Source organism: Aspergillus nomiae (genome assembly GCF_001204775.2).
Source record: "Aspergillus nomiae NRRL 13137 chromosome Unknown contig00025, whole genome shotgun sequence".
Classification (NCBI taxonomy): domain Eukaryota; kingdom Fungi; phylum Ascomycota; class Eurotiomycetes; order Eurotiales; family Aspergillaceae; genus Aspergillus; species Aspergillus nomiae.
The window spans coordinates 112182-126300 of record NW_015378080.1 but is presented as its reverse complement, the minus strand read 5'-3'; the positions used below and the strand labels follow the sequence as shown (position 1 = coordinate 126300).

The following is a 14119-nucleotide window of genomic DNA, read 5'->3' as shown; positions in this document are numbered from 1 at the left end:
AACCATGAGTTAACTTAAGTTCGCCATCACTCATTTAATATACAGGGGTGATCACATTAGAAGGATGGCCTGTGATGGTGCAAAACTCATGCACGTATCGGCAGCATTAATGATAGCTGGCCTCAATGAAGTACCTATATTTTAAGCCAGTTTTTATATCTGAGAGAGCAAATAAAGCTCGGCCTATGCTGTCCATCTCCATTTAGCCTACGTGGTTGGATCCCAAGGGACTCATCAAGTAGAGGTTACAATTACAAGGACACCTTAACTGCCATTTTAGATGGATGAGTTCCAGCCGATTCTGTCCGGTATCACAGTTCTGTTAAAGTCGAGGCTACAAAACAAAAAAGAATGCACGGAAGCAGAGGCAACGGGGAAACAATTATAGTTTCGATGGAACCGAGACAGGCAAAACAGGCCTACATTGAGTGATGAGCATGAATGAACCTGCAATGTTCCTTCGCAAGTTCTTGTCCGCTAAGGGATGTTCGAGGCGAGGCGGTGGGGAGAGTTTTGGAAGCTTAGCCTTTAGGGTTGAAGATCCGCCCCCGAGGCCCGGTTAATCTTAACCGTAGCGGACGTCTGCTCTCTTGGCAGTGGGGGAAGTCTGCGGAGTTGATGCAATTATGAGGGACTCTCAACATACTTAAACACCCTCGTCTGACACCGTCCTTCTCAAATTAAATACGCATCTTCATTCTCCGTCCAAGGGCAGGGCCGTAAGACTGCACTCGAACAACTTTCTATATACTACCTTATAGCCTTTTGCTGCGTCGAGTATTTGAATTCAATCACCATGCCTTCGTCGATGCATCCATTCGATCCTCTGACACCCAGAGAGATCTCCAAAGTAGGCTTTCCATATTACACAGAAGATCGTTGTTGACCAAGAGCAGGCTGCACACATTACACGCTCTGCACTACCTGGAGAGAGCCCCATCTTTCGTGTGATAACGCTGAAGGAACCCCCCAAGCAGGACATGATTCACTTTCTCGACAAGGAGCACTCTGGGCAGCCGCAGGATACACCCCCTACTCGGGTAGCTCGCGTACAAGTGGTCGTCCGCAGCGAATCTAAGAACAAACTAGTTGAGCTGCTGATTGATCTTGACCATGCGGCCGTTATCAAACAAGAACATCTCGCAGGGAAGCATTCTTACATTGACTCTGAATACATGAAGTCAGTTGAGAAAGCCTGCTTGGCCGATACAAGGATTCAAGAGGAGATCAAGAAGCTCAAACTTCCCACAGGAGCAACAGTCATCGTCGAACCGTGGGCATACGCTACGGATGGTATGAACGACATGTCCGAGCGTTTAACCATGGTGAATATACTTCCTTCACAGCTAATGCCTGACTGGAGCTTCGAAAACTAACAATTTCATGTAACAGTGTTGGTTCTATATGCGCTTGCTCGACAGTCCTGATGCCAACTACTACGCCTACCCGCTGGATCTATGCGCAGAAGTCTCCGAACAGCTTCAGGTGACCAAAATATACCAGCTTCCATCATCGTCAGACGAGCGTATCCACGACCACCCAAAGCCATATGACCAGCGCAAGATCCATTCCACCGAAGCAAGCGAATACCACCCAAGCTTGCGATCATCGCCGCGCAAAACCACCAAACCATACCAGGTGGTCCAGCCCGAAGGTCCCTCGTTCCATGTCGACGGTAACGTTGTCACCTGGGAGAAATGGCGCATGCGTATAGGATTCAATTACCGCGAAGGCTTGACTCTGCACGACATCCGCTACGACGGCCGTAGTCTCTTCTACCGTCTATCTCTAGCTGAAATGTTCGTGCCCTACGGAGACCCCCGCGCCCCATATCCTCGTAAGGCGGCCTTCGATCTAGGAAACGACGGTGCCGGCATCAACGCCAACAACCTGCGTCTGGGCTGTGACTGCCTAGGCGTAATCAAATATTTCGACGGCTGGCACAACACCAACTCAGGCGAACCACTAAAGCTCCCCAACGTGATCTGCTGCCACGAACAAGACGACGGGATCCTCTGGAAACACACCAACTTCCGCACCCAGAACGCAGCAGTCACCCGCTCCCGCGTCCTAACCCTGCAAACCATCATCACCGTCAGCAACTACGAATACATCTTCGCCTTCTACTTTGGCCAAGACGCCTCAATCCACTACGAAGTCCGCGCCACAGGCATCCTATCCACCTGCCCCATCAACCTCACCGACAAAGTCCCCTACGGCACCATCGTCGCCCCCGGCGTCCTCGCCCCATATCACCAGCACCTCTTCTGCCTCCGCATCGACCCAGCCCTCGACGGCTACTCCAACTCCCTGCAAGTCGAAGAATCCATCCCCATACCCCTCAACGACCCCACAATCCCCAATCCCTTCGGAGTCGGATACACAACCACCCACCAAATGATCGAACACGAAGCCGGCCTCGACCTCGACTTCACAAAAAACCGCACCTTCAAAATCATTAACGAACACTCCAGAAACCCAATCACAGATACCCCCGTCGCCTTCAAACTCCTCCCCTGCTACTCCCAAATGCTCCTCGCCCACCCAACCTCCCACCACGCCAAACGATCTGAGTTCGCCTCCCACGCCGTCTGGGTCACCCGCTACCACGACGACGAACTCTTCCCGGCCGGCAGACACACCATGCAATCTGCCGGCGGCGAGGGAATTGCTTCCGCCATTGAAGCTCGGAGCCGAGCTATGTCGGAGTCGAGTGTCCGGAATCGCGATATCGTGGTCTGGCATACCTTCGGCTCTACGCATAACCCCCGCATCGAGGATTGGCCCGTCATGCCCGTCGATAAGATGGTGGTTGGGCTGAAGCCTGTGAACTTCTTCACGGGGAATCCCGCGTTGGATGTGGCTGTTTCGACGCAGGAGCGAAATAGGAGTGTTCTTTTTGAGGAGAGTGGGAAGGCTTCGGGTTCTGGGTGTTGTAAGTTGTAGATACTAGTATCTGTCTGTTGGGGCTTGGTTTGGGGTTTTTTGTTTTGGGGATGGTGGTTTTGGTAGATTAGATAAATTGTTATACTGCTTTGTTGTCGTTCTTTGTCTCAGGGTTTGGCTTTGTTTGGGTTCTCGGCTATAGCTGGGATTTCATATCGGTTTAAGTACGAGGAATTTTCATCATTGGCATGCCCAAGTATATAGAGTGACATTGCGCAATTCACGATATGACTAGAGAAGGCGCAATGCATCAATAGCCTCATTGCAGATATACATCTGGCTATATTGTTAGGATATGTACTACGTAACATAAGTCAAGACAATAGAAGAATAATCCAACTGCCACGGTCTATCATGGTGTTAGGAGCTCTTGTTTCCTCCGCCTCCGCACCAGCATCGCCCGTCGCCTTCTCGTTCTACTTGGACCAGGATATCCATGCCCTTTTCTCGGAGGAAGTCAACGGTTCGTTGGCGCACGTCTTCTAGGTCGGAGCCGCGGGACGCGATGACATGGATCACGCCCAGTACATTAGGGTTGGACTTTTCGTGTGCGTGGTCGTGGTCGTGATTGTGGCTGTGGGAGTGAGAATTGGAGTGCGAGTGGCTGTGGGAGTGCGAGTGATTGGGACTGTGGCTGTGACCATGGCCATGACCATGACTATGATTGTGTTCATGACTGTGGTCGTGATCGTGATCATGATGGCTATGGCTATGGCTATGGCTGTGACTATGGCTGTGGCTATGGCCATGGCCGCAGCCGTGGTCGTGGTCGTGGTCGTGGTCCGATTTTCCTGTATCATCGAGCCAGAACTTGGGAACGGTGTACCCTACAACTCCCCGTAGGGTGCTCACGCCAGCTAGAGTTTCACGGACATTATATTCGACGTCGGCCGGAAGGGTTAGAAGCAGTTTCTTGGCAGTGCTGCTGACTAGCGGCACAGCAGAGGCAAAAATCAAGATGGCAATCATGCATGAGGCGATGGGGTCGTACCCTGACCAGCCAGAGTAGTGTACAAGAATGGTTGATATCACAACGGCGACAGAACCAAGGGTGTCAGCAAGAATGTGGAGAAAGATCCCGTGCATGTTCTCATTGTCGTGTGAATGATCGTGGCCATGGTCATGTCCGTGATGTGCATGGTCAAATGCCATGATACCCACAAGATTCACGGCGAGACCGGCAGCACTGACCACCAACAGCTCTCCGATACGATGCATCTGGCTGCCTGATGATAGCCTTTCCACCGCTTCGTAGATGATTTCAATACTGATAATCCTAGAGACAAAGTCAGCAATACAACCTGATGACGAGCGGGAGGCCACTCACATGAGAAAAATACCGTTAGCGAACCCCGACAGTGTGTCTACTTTGCCATATCCATAAGGGAATCTCGCACTGGGTGGCCATTTACTCATAACAGCGGCGCAGAGGCCAACAACCAGCGCAAGACAGTCAAAGAACATATGGATACTATCACTGAGGAGTCCCAATGACCCTGTGAGAAATCCATAGGATAGCTGAACGAGCATGAACGCAAAGTTGAGACTAGCAGGGTCAGCCATAATGAAGTGCACAAGAAACAGTGGTCTTACGTCATGAAATAGAAGATGCGACGAGAGTCACTCTCCTTGAGAATGCTGTACAGTAGTGGATATGGTTCACTATAGCGGAGGATGAGCTTCGTGATGGTTGACGCATCATCATTGGAGTGGGTGTGGTGGTGGTGATGGTTATGGGCTTGAATCCCCAAGCGCAACTGTCTATCCTCAAACCTAGAGGTAAGAACCGCGATCCCAGCAAGGATCCCCCTGAAGATGAAGACCACATAAGCACCGTCGTGCGGTGGTGGTGCGCATAGCAGGGCGGCGCCACCAGTTGCAATGGCAAGACCAATCTTGTGCGGCGAGCGTAAATTTGTCGGTGTCACATACATTAAGCATGCTGCAAAACCACCGGCAGCTGCCACTACATACATCATACCTGAAAGATGGAAATATAAGCCCCCGGCAACAGTGGTGCCAACTGCTAGTAGCAACCCAAGGAGAGCAGTCAGCATTGGATCGCTAGGAGAAACACCAGATGATTCCAGTCTGGAAAGTTTCTCCTGTGGTACTGCTGCGTCATAGGCAGGGTCAAGTGTAAAGGCCAAGAAAGGCGGGCGAATGACAAAAACCGACACAAGCAATGATACATAGCCCAAAAAGGGCTCTGCGTCCCAAGACGTATTCAGTGCCAGAAAGCTCAACACGACCACGGTTGCGATGACACCAATTGTCAGTTTCTTTTGACTCAGCCGTGCTTTGCTATCTTGAGAATCATAGCCGCGCGCAAGTGTCGGCACCCCGGACGCGATTGCCAGAGCAAGTACAAATGCGACAAGGAAACCACCCACCTTGAGCGCCGCATAGATGGGTAGTGCAATTGAGCTCATTTGCAAAAAGGAAGCCGTAACAATTTTCGAATGGAGTTTGGGTGGTGTGACTCGAGAATCACTTCTATCCCGTTGGGCTACTCGAAGTAGCTGCCCTCCTCCCAATATGATCATTGTTATGGCGGTCAAGATACATGTCCTCGATGGAATGTGATCTAAATGCTTCGTGCCTGAAGATGTGACACTTTCATCATCAGTTGCGGGTTGCGAATCCGTCCATTGTGCATGGTGTGTATAATACCACGAAATGGCGATCCATGGCAAAGCTATTAGGGCTCCAGCAAAAATTTCATGACTAAACGGTCGTTAACTAGTGATATCAACCAAGGATATGGACGTACTCACGTCCTCTGTGACTCGGGGCTTGACGATATGATAGGCGTATCCGGTACCAGCCCTGTTACGCTACCAGAATGGCTATGTTTCGAGTTGTGCGGGTGAACACCACTGGCGTGGTCGGACTTGCCCCACGTGTCGCCATGACTTGAAGATTGTGAGTATGAATGTTGGTGTCCTTGCCACGAGCTCGATGCATTGCCGTTGACGTATGTCGACCCAGTCAATGGTTGCGACGGTTGTTGAGTGGAAGCTGCGTCAGATGCAGAGAAGGAGATCGGCCCCTGCGACCAGCGTTTGGAGCGTGAGTGACCACGACTAGGAGTGGGCTTATACTGTCCCTGTGTCAACAATGCGGGAGCAATTGTATCCACACTGGACACAGGAGCGCCCGTTGACATGGTCTCAGTGTGCGACACCTGCTTCGTAGAAAATCGGTTCAGCGACGATCAAGCAGACAGGAGGCGGAGAGGTCAAGGAGGTTCGAGGAGAGCAATCAAGGAATGGGGGCGTTCTGGGAGCTTTAGCAGCTCAAAGAAGATATCTAACCGGGCGATTGAGGCAAGGGACGCGGCATAGCGCCAAGGATAACAAGCAGACTTGATGCAGAAGCAAGCTTGGTGAACAATGGGAGTGGCAATGGGAACCTCCAGATGCGATCTTCAGGCGATAACAGCGGGCCACGTGATCGTACTCCTCGGTTCGTTATCTCCGCACCTCCAGATCAGAACTACTACATGCAATTCCTATAATGAATACAGAAAAGATAAAATCATAAATAAGATGTAATAAATCGGCTTCAATGTCTAGAATCAAGTGGGAACCTCAATCTAGTCATTGTCCAATAAGAAAATGTGCTGCTGACTCCCAATGTGGTAACCAACCGCTTTGCAGGTCGATAATCCCTTGCCCTTGCAGCATCGCCGCGCGGTTGATCTGATGGAAGTGTGGGGGGAAGAAGACCGGGCCATGTTTACTCCGTCTTTACACCGATCGTCATCTTGCACCACCTTTACAGGATTAGAGCTCCTGCGGATCTTCCAAACACCTCACCGGCATACAGTGAGAAACTTCTATGGTCTCAAGATAGTCAATTGACCTCTCTTACGCATTATGATTAATATTCAAATTGTCTAATTTCCCCACCCTTCAACCGCTCGCCATGATTGAGTCCTTCATTAGCATCGCTTTCTATATCTCCACCGTGGTCACCCTCTTCATACTTCTACTACCATCACAATATGCGCCGAAACGCTCAACAGCGCAAGATGCTTCTACCGACCCCAAAACAACTGTACAGATTCTCGTCCTCGGGGACATCGGTCGTAGTCCGCGCATGCAGTACCATGCGCTGAGCATTGCCAAAGGGGGAGGCCAAGTGGAAATCATTGGTTATCATGGTACGGAGCGATTCCTCTTCATCGTCACCTCCTTCCCCAACGTTCTAACCCTCTCCTGTAGAATCAGAAGTTCATCCCGATATCTCTTCCGACCCCAGAATTTCGATTGTTGCACTTCCTCCACACCCAGCCTGTCTTCAAACAAGCAACAAACTTCTTTTCCTAGTATTTGGGCCATTGAAGGTCCTCTTCCAAGTTGTCTGTTTGTGGTGGTCATTAGCCTATCGCACGCGCCCAGTGAAATGGCTCCTTGTTCAGGTTGGTCCCCGGTTTCGCATAACTTCCAACGCAACCCACGCTCACCCAGCGGCTCGTATCGCGTAGAACCCTCCATCCATTCCAACTCTAGCGGTCGCATCCCTAACCTGCTTTCTTCGTCAAACGAACCTTATTATCGATTGGCACAATTTTGGCTACTCCATCCTGGCGCTCAAACTTGGAAATGGTCATCTGTTGGTCAAACTGTCGAAATGGTATGAGAAGACATTCGGAAGATATGCCACGGCACATTTGTGCGTCACAACAGCCATGACGTCTGTCCTGAAGAAAGAGTTCCTACTGGAGGCACCTATCCTGCCGCTGCACGATCGACCAGCCCACCACTTCCGGCCCATACTTGATGAGGACGTTCGACAAGAATTTCTCTTATCCTTGCCGGTAGCTGCTTCCGTACAATCGCTAATAAAGTCTGGGGCCCTTCGCATTCTAGTCAGTTCAACGTCGTGGACTGCGGATGAGGACTTTTCTTTGCTCATCGATGCCCTCTGTCGATACTCGGAGTTAGCAGCGACGACCATGCCGGAACTGCCCCAGGTGCTAGCCATCATAACGGGCAAAGGCCCACAGAAGGAAATGTATATCAAGCAGATCGCCGACCTAGAAAAAGCGGGCAAGCTCGAAAAAGTGACAATACGCACAGCATGGCTGACCACCACGGACTATGCAAAACTCCTGGCATCCGCTTCACTCGGCGTCAGCCTACACACAAGCAGTAGTGGTGTCGATCTGCCTATGAAAGTAGTTGATATGTTCGGCGCTGGTCTGCCAGTGGTTGGCTGGAACCGCTTCGAGGCGTGGCCAGAATTGGTCACCGAAGGTGTTAATGGGAGAGGATTCGGGAGCTCCGATGAACTCGTAGAGGAGCTTGTTGAACTCTTCGGAGACACAAGTAAGCTTGACAAACTCCGCGTCGGAGCGCAGAAGGAAAGCACTCGTCGCTGGGATGACGAATGGAATCCAGTAGCGGGAAAGCTTCTAGGAATCGTATAAACAGTAGCCTGTACAATAGAAATACAAGGATAGAGGAAAAGAACGAAAGAAAGTCTTACTGCTAGGCTTGAAATTTGCCGTTGCAGTATATACAGGTGTCGAATACGTCTGACAGGGTTCGACAGGTGTATTCGAGTTCGTCATGCACAAGATCCTCGCTGAGATATTCTGTTCCACAGCGCGAGCAGAATTTCGAAAGGTCTGGCTCTTGAATAGCCAGAAATGTCACACCGCACCGCACTATTGTTGACAGTTAGCGCTTGTATCGTCACTGGGAACGATCTCCACCGAGCAGTTACGTACCAAACAGATGGCCAGCCGCACACTGAGCTTCCACGGCGGAGTACCAGGAGAGCCCTGCATCGCATATAGCACATTGTTCGAAGATCTGTTGGCCTGAGCCTGAAGCTGCTCTGCGGATTTTGAGTCTATCGTACTGCCTGGCACCGAGCATTTGCCTATTTCATCAGACAGATCAACTTCTATGCTTGATGCTAACCACTCCAGAGCTTTTTGAGCCTGAGACAATATCTTGTCATTCTGAGAGTCCACAATCGCGCAGCAAGCGGCTGCATAGAGCATTTTCCAGCTCAACGTCAGTTTGCTATAATCGCCATCTTCAGTGAAGAGTATATATCCCAAGGCAGCTTCCCGTTGCCTGCGCAAGGCCTCTGGAGATCGATCTGGTAAAGGATAGGGGAAACCCAGGTCATCAAATTCCGTAATCTCTGCATTCGCGTGAGAGAAAACAAGTGTTGTTCGCTCTTCTGCAGAAGTCCGATATTCAACCGTATCTCCTGGATGTAGTGTAAAAGCTGCCACAACAAGACCATTATAGGATGCAAGACCCCAGGTTCTGCTGATGGTATATCCGCCAAGGTCACGGGCTATGTCAAACTGTTCGCGGATAGTATCAAGTTGTTTCTTCCAAGGTGTTTCTGAGAGTCCATTGCTGCTTTGGATGCCAGACAGTGTCATAGTTGCCGTGTATCCACCTACAGTACCGAGATGAAGGATTGGCATCTGCGTTGCCTCATCCAAAGCAACGGTCATGGCTGCTCTCCATTAGCGACAGATATTCGTTGGGTGTAACCAAATCTTACCACTTGTCTGTTCCCAATGCCTCGGACAGTCAGTTCCTATATCACTTCCGGTGGACTCGTAGAACGGCAATTCTTTAACTTGGTTCCCTTTCCCTGCTGCTTTCATTCCTTGATATGCTGCGCGAGAAAAGAATATCGTAGTCAATCCAGCAAAGCTGCCTACGACAAGACCGATTTCAGAAGATTCCTCCTGCATACTTATTAATAAAAGCGGCCTCGTTTCTCAGTGCAAACTTACTGTGTAGAGCCAATGCAGAGGGCCAGTCAAGTGGTAACTTTTCAGGAGTCCTCCGTACGATATGTTCTCTTCAGAGACACATTGGACCATGTGATTCACTGCAGAGCTTGCCTGATCATTGTCCGGTATCAAGGTTATGACATGTCTCACCATCTTGAGCTTTGCCCCCAATGTGACAGCCACGTTCCCAATCGCAGAACAAACACCATCTCTATCCTTAGTTTGCTGATAGACCCATGGGCCGGGCGACATGAAAGATGCCCTAGCGCGCGCTCTCAGAGCAGAGGCGAATATCGAGGCCGGTTGGACAGGTTGGTTTTCTATATGCTCATCAAGTGAAGTAAGGGACAGGACTTCAAAAGAGTAGGAGCTTGTGGAAGTCGGATCTGTGGATCTCCGAGCCTGTAAGAGAATCATATCATTGTCGTCGTTGGTGACCGAGAGGAAGTGCATACCCCAACGGCTTTCAGGAGGCGGTACTGTGTAGCTCGTGGCATGTTGTTCTGCAATCGGAACTTTAAGAGGCGGACACCACGTAAAACAACGAATATTGGACTTCCGTAGCCTGAGCTCTTCGTCATCAACAAGGGACTTGAAGTACGAGCTTAGACAGTCGTTGACGATAGCAACCCGTGTCCATCTTCCTTGAGGACTAATATCATAGAATGATAGAAGCAGACTCGAAGTCAATACTGCCAAAACACAGCGCCTATGCTTGGCGAGTCCTGGTGGTGACCAGGCCAAGCCGGAGACAGTAGTGATAGACTGCTCCGGCCCGATTGAAAAGTTTTCCCGCTTCTGAGGATGTATTATGGGCCACTCCCCGTTTGTGAAAACATTTGTGCGAATGCGTGTCACGTTCCAAGTATTGGTTGCGGCTTGGGAACCCGACCCATTGCCTCCTTCTTTTTCTGTCGTATGCCTTGGTGTCTGTCTGTCATTAGCCCTGTTTACGAAGATATGGTCATCATTCTTTACGGTGCTTTGCTTCATTGACGAGCAAAGTAGGATTCGATGCACTGACTAATATTTGGACATATTCCCCTGCCGCTACGGCAATTTCACCGTCTGCAGACCATGATATGCAGTTGAAACAAGAGGGGAAAAGCTGCAGTTCTAATGGACCTAGCATTATAGCACCAAGACGGTTCAAGGGTAACTGGTTGTGTACTTTAGAATATAATCTTCAGATATAGACTGAAGAGTACTACAAGTTATTCATGTGACGCTTTGGGTAAAGCGCGTAGACATTTCGCGCGTCTTGGCAGGTGACATGTGTTTACCTATCACGTGCTGCTGAGACATCTACAAAATGCGTGGCTAAAAGCGGTAATACTGGAAAGCGCAGTTGCAAATCAACTTGGAAAAATCATCAATTTCGGTCCGCCTACATCTTGTCTCAGTTTGCCTAAATATACATATGCAGGCTTTGGCTGGCCCATTTTATGTCCAGACCTATGCGGGTATAAACTCATTGTGGTTATCGCTTTTCAAATCAGAAGTAAAATCAAAAGAAAATGCCATGCCGGTGCACAGGACTAATCAACCCGATCCAGCTTCTGGACAACCATGGCACTAGCGGCGCCACCACCATTGCAAATCGCGGCCACACCATATTCACCAGGCTGCAGCTGGTGGAGAAGGGTGACCAAGATACGCGAGCCAGAGCTTCCGAGTGCATGTCCCAGAGAGATAGCTCCTCCCAGGGGGTTGACACGGGCGTTCTGCAATCCAAGAATCTAAATGCACGTTAGACTCAGTATTGATCATCTGCCGTGTGGTGGGTACTAACCTTCTCGTTGGCTTTGATAACGGCAGCAAATGCCTCATTAAATTCCCAGACGGCAACCTGATCCTTGGTGATACCAGCTCGCTCAAGGGCAATGGGAACTGCCTTCGCTGGGGCGACGGGGAAGTCCACGGGGTCAATAGCGGCATCCGCAGCAGACACGATACGCGCGAGGGCCCGGTTGCCCTGGCCAAACTCGCGAGCCAAGTCCTTGCTAGCCAGAACCAGAGCTGACGCTCCATCATTCATGGTGGAGGCATTACCAGCAGTGACAGTGCCTGTGCCATCTCTCAAAAAGGCGGGCTTTAAGGTTTTCAACTTATCAATCCGCAGATTCTCATATCCTTCGTCACGTTCGATAACGGTCTCACCCTTCTTACCCTTGACAGTGACGGGGGCAATTTCATCGGCGAACTTATTCTCACTCCAGGCCTTCTGGGCCCGCTGGTACGACTGAATCGCATATTGATCCTGGTCTTCCCTCGAGATCTCGTACTTCTTGGCTGTAGTCTCGGCACAGATACCCATATGGAACTTGTTATAGACATCCCACAGACCATCCTTGATTAGACCATCCTCCAGTTTGATCTCTCCGAACGGTGGAAGCTGGCTGGAACGTGCGAGGTAGTAAGGGACACGAGACATATTCTCCATGCCTCCAGCGATTTGGGCGTCTGCAAGGCCAAGCTGGATATTCTGCGCAGCAAGTGCTACGGCCTTGAGACCCGAGGCACACACTTTATTTACTGTCATGGATTCCACTGTAGGCGACAAGCCAGCGAACATAGAAGCCTGACGAGCTGGTGCCTGGCCGACAGATCCTTGGAGAACATTTCCCATGTATACATCGGTGATCTTCTCGACAGGGAGTCCAGACTTGGTCACAGCAGACTTGATGGCAACGGCGCCCAGCTCGGGGGCAGAGACTGAGGTGAACGATCCATTAAACTATTAAAACAATGAGTTTACTTGGAAACAGCGTTGGGTATAGTAGAGGGTCGAACCTTAGCAGTCGGAGTTCGTGAGGCACTGAGGATATAGGCATCCTGGATCTCCTTGAGTGCCGGGGTTGCAGCGCTGAACTGTCTCTGCCACTGGCGAGATGCGGGGATAGCCGCTCGCTTGAAGAGACGGGTAGCTGAAGCTTGGATCGCCATTTTTCAATGCTTGTAGAATGGAAGGAAAAAAGGGAGATTAAAGAGGAAACAAAGATAATAAGTACCTTGTCTCCGGATTCAGGGTAGGTGTCCCGGTTCGAGGTGCCTTCGACCTGCTTCTCCGCAAAGTAATCCGCCTCTAGCCGCCAATGTAACTGCTGCTTCACCCGGTGGGCGCGGAACCACTTCGCCGCTCATCCGCTTGGACCGAGGCTGTTTTGAACAAGGGATTGATCACATGATGTGAGATCATGTGGCCTTGAGAGCTAGTATGCCCCTTACCCGATAAGGAACCATAATGGCTGGATCTCAATGGATCCATGGATATCAAGGATATATTCCCAATTCAGCAAGTCTCCGATAAGGATCACACACTGTATCAATGCAGATTCAATGTCCACAACTCCGCCGCTACTACTCCGTACCTACTATAAAGTCCAGTAGTGACTCAAGTGGCTCTCTGTCGGTCGCGAAGTCAACTGCCAGCCCCTAAGCTCTACGCGCCTTATATAAAATCCCGTCTCGTCTATATTGGAACCGCTTTAAGTCGTCCATGTTGGGCCCAGGAAACTTTCGGTGGTAAAGTTGTCTTGATATGCTGGGAATCGACTGTATATATGTACAAGCATAAATACCATCCACCTCCTCGACTTGTGCGCGGGGGATAGGGGGGCGGATTAATATTTTCAATTCGCGATAGAGTGTGGAGCTTTGAAACAAATACTTTATGCTCATGTAGTTCTCACAACTACTAGTAGTTCCTGGGCAACAAAGGATTTTGAGAACTATGTCAATCAACGTGACATCATATCCCCTGTCCTGTGGATGACGAGTTGCCAGGAGGATAATAATAACTATCCGAGCAGTATGGAATATATCGGTTTTAACATACGCATGCTAAATTCTTATCTCTATATTAGGCTATCTAATTCTCTAGTAGAGGGCGAATGCTAGTTTCTTGGGGGCTTCGAAACAGTCCTATGACAAACATATCCGCAGAGACCAATATATATTTCAACTACACTACTAGTACATAGATATGTACAGATTAATTTCTTGAAGTAAGAAATAACCACCTACAAACTGCAGTGAACGCTATATTTTACGAATAAACCTCATTTTATTGGATAGGTTTCAAATTTACTTCCTCTTTTAACCCTTTTGTCCAAAGTATGATAGTTTGGTGCTGAAGGACTAAATTTGGACTATACCGTATGTGCTCCAGCTACAGGTGTCAGAACTTGGCCCGCTGACAGAGGACGCGGCAGGCATAGTCTTACGGATTTGGAATCTCTCGGCTGATAGACAAAGCTTGTTGTGGTGATATTGTTAGTTGAGAACATAAAGGATCATGATGATATATGCTCGGGTTCACGGGTGAGTTCCGACCGTTAGCGTTGAAGAATCCATCATGATGACTAGGACTCATTTGGTTTAGTCAGTAGGAAG

The 14119-nt window shown here is 49.7% G+C and overlaps 5 protein-coding genes across 5 annotated transcripts; 2 read left to right on the top strand and 3 right to left on the bottom strand.

The window, feature by feature from the left end:
* Positions 1-808: 808 nt before the first annotated feature.
* Positions 809-2946, top strand: ANOM_001991 (amine oxidase; the record flags this gene model as incomplete). Its single annotated transcript, XM_015547248.1, has 3 exons — positions 809-850; positions 897-1325; positions 1393-2946. 3 exons carry the CDS (start codon positions 809-811, stop codon positions 2944-2946), a joined length of 2025 nt encoding a protein of 674 aa, XP_015410660.1.
* A 360-nt stretch (positions 2947-3306) lies between these two features.
* On the bottom strand, positions 3307-6134 carry ANOM_001990 (metal cation transporter MSC2; the record flags this gene model as incomplete). Its single annotated transcript, XM_015547247.1, has 4 exons — positions 5724-6134; positions 4540-5673; positions 4274-4492; positions 3307-4222 (listed from the first exon to the last, which is right to left on the bottom strand). Exons 1-4 carry the CDS (start codon positions 6113-6115, stop codon positions 3307-3309), a joined length of 2661 nt encoding a protein of 886 aa, XP_015410702.1. The 5' UTR covers positions 6116-6134.
* A 742-nt stretch (positions 6135-6876) lies between these two features.
* ANOM_001989 (chitobiosyldiphosphodolichol beta-1,4 mannosyltransferase) lies at positions 6877-8383 on the top strand (the record flags this gene model as incomplete). The annotated part of the gene is made up of 3 exons (XM_015547246.1): positions 6877-7114; positions 7176-7372; positions 7439-8383. 3 exons carry the CDS (start codon positions 6877-6879, stop codon positions 8381-8383), a joined length of 1380 nt encoding a protein of 459 aa, XP_015410703.1.
* A 61-nt stretch (positions 8384-8444) lies between these two features.
* Positions 8445-10717, bottom strand: ANOM_001988 (uncharacterized protein; the record flags this gene model as incomplete). Its single annotated transcript, XM_015547245.1, has 4 exons — positions 8445-8623; positions 8683-9438; positions 9487-9676; positions 9725-10717. 4 exons carry the CDS (start codon positions 10715-10717, stop codon positions 8445-8447), a joined length of 2118 nt encoding a protein of 705 aa, XP_015410694.1.
* Positions 10718-11221: 504 nt separating this feature from the next.
* Positions 11222-12670, bottom strand: ANOM_001987 (thiolase family protein; the record flags this gene model as incomplete). Its single annotated transcript, XM_015547244.1, has 3 exons — positions 11222-11463; positions 11517-12461; positions 12518-12670. The coding sequence occupies 3 exons, from the start codon at positions 12668-12670 to the stop codon at positions 11263-11265; spliced, it is 1299 nt and encodes a 432-aa protein (XP_015410692.1). The 3' UTR covers positions 11222-11262.
* Positions 12671-14119: the final 1449 nt, after the last annotated feature.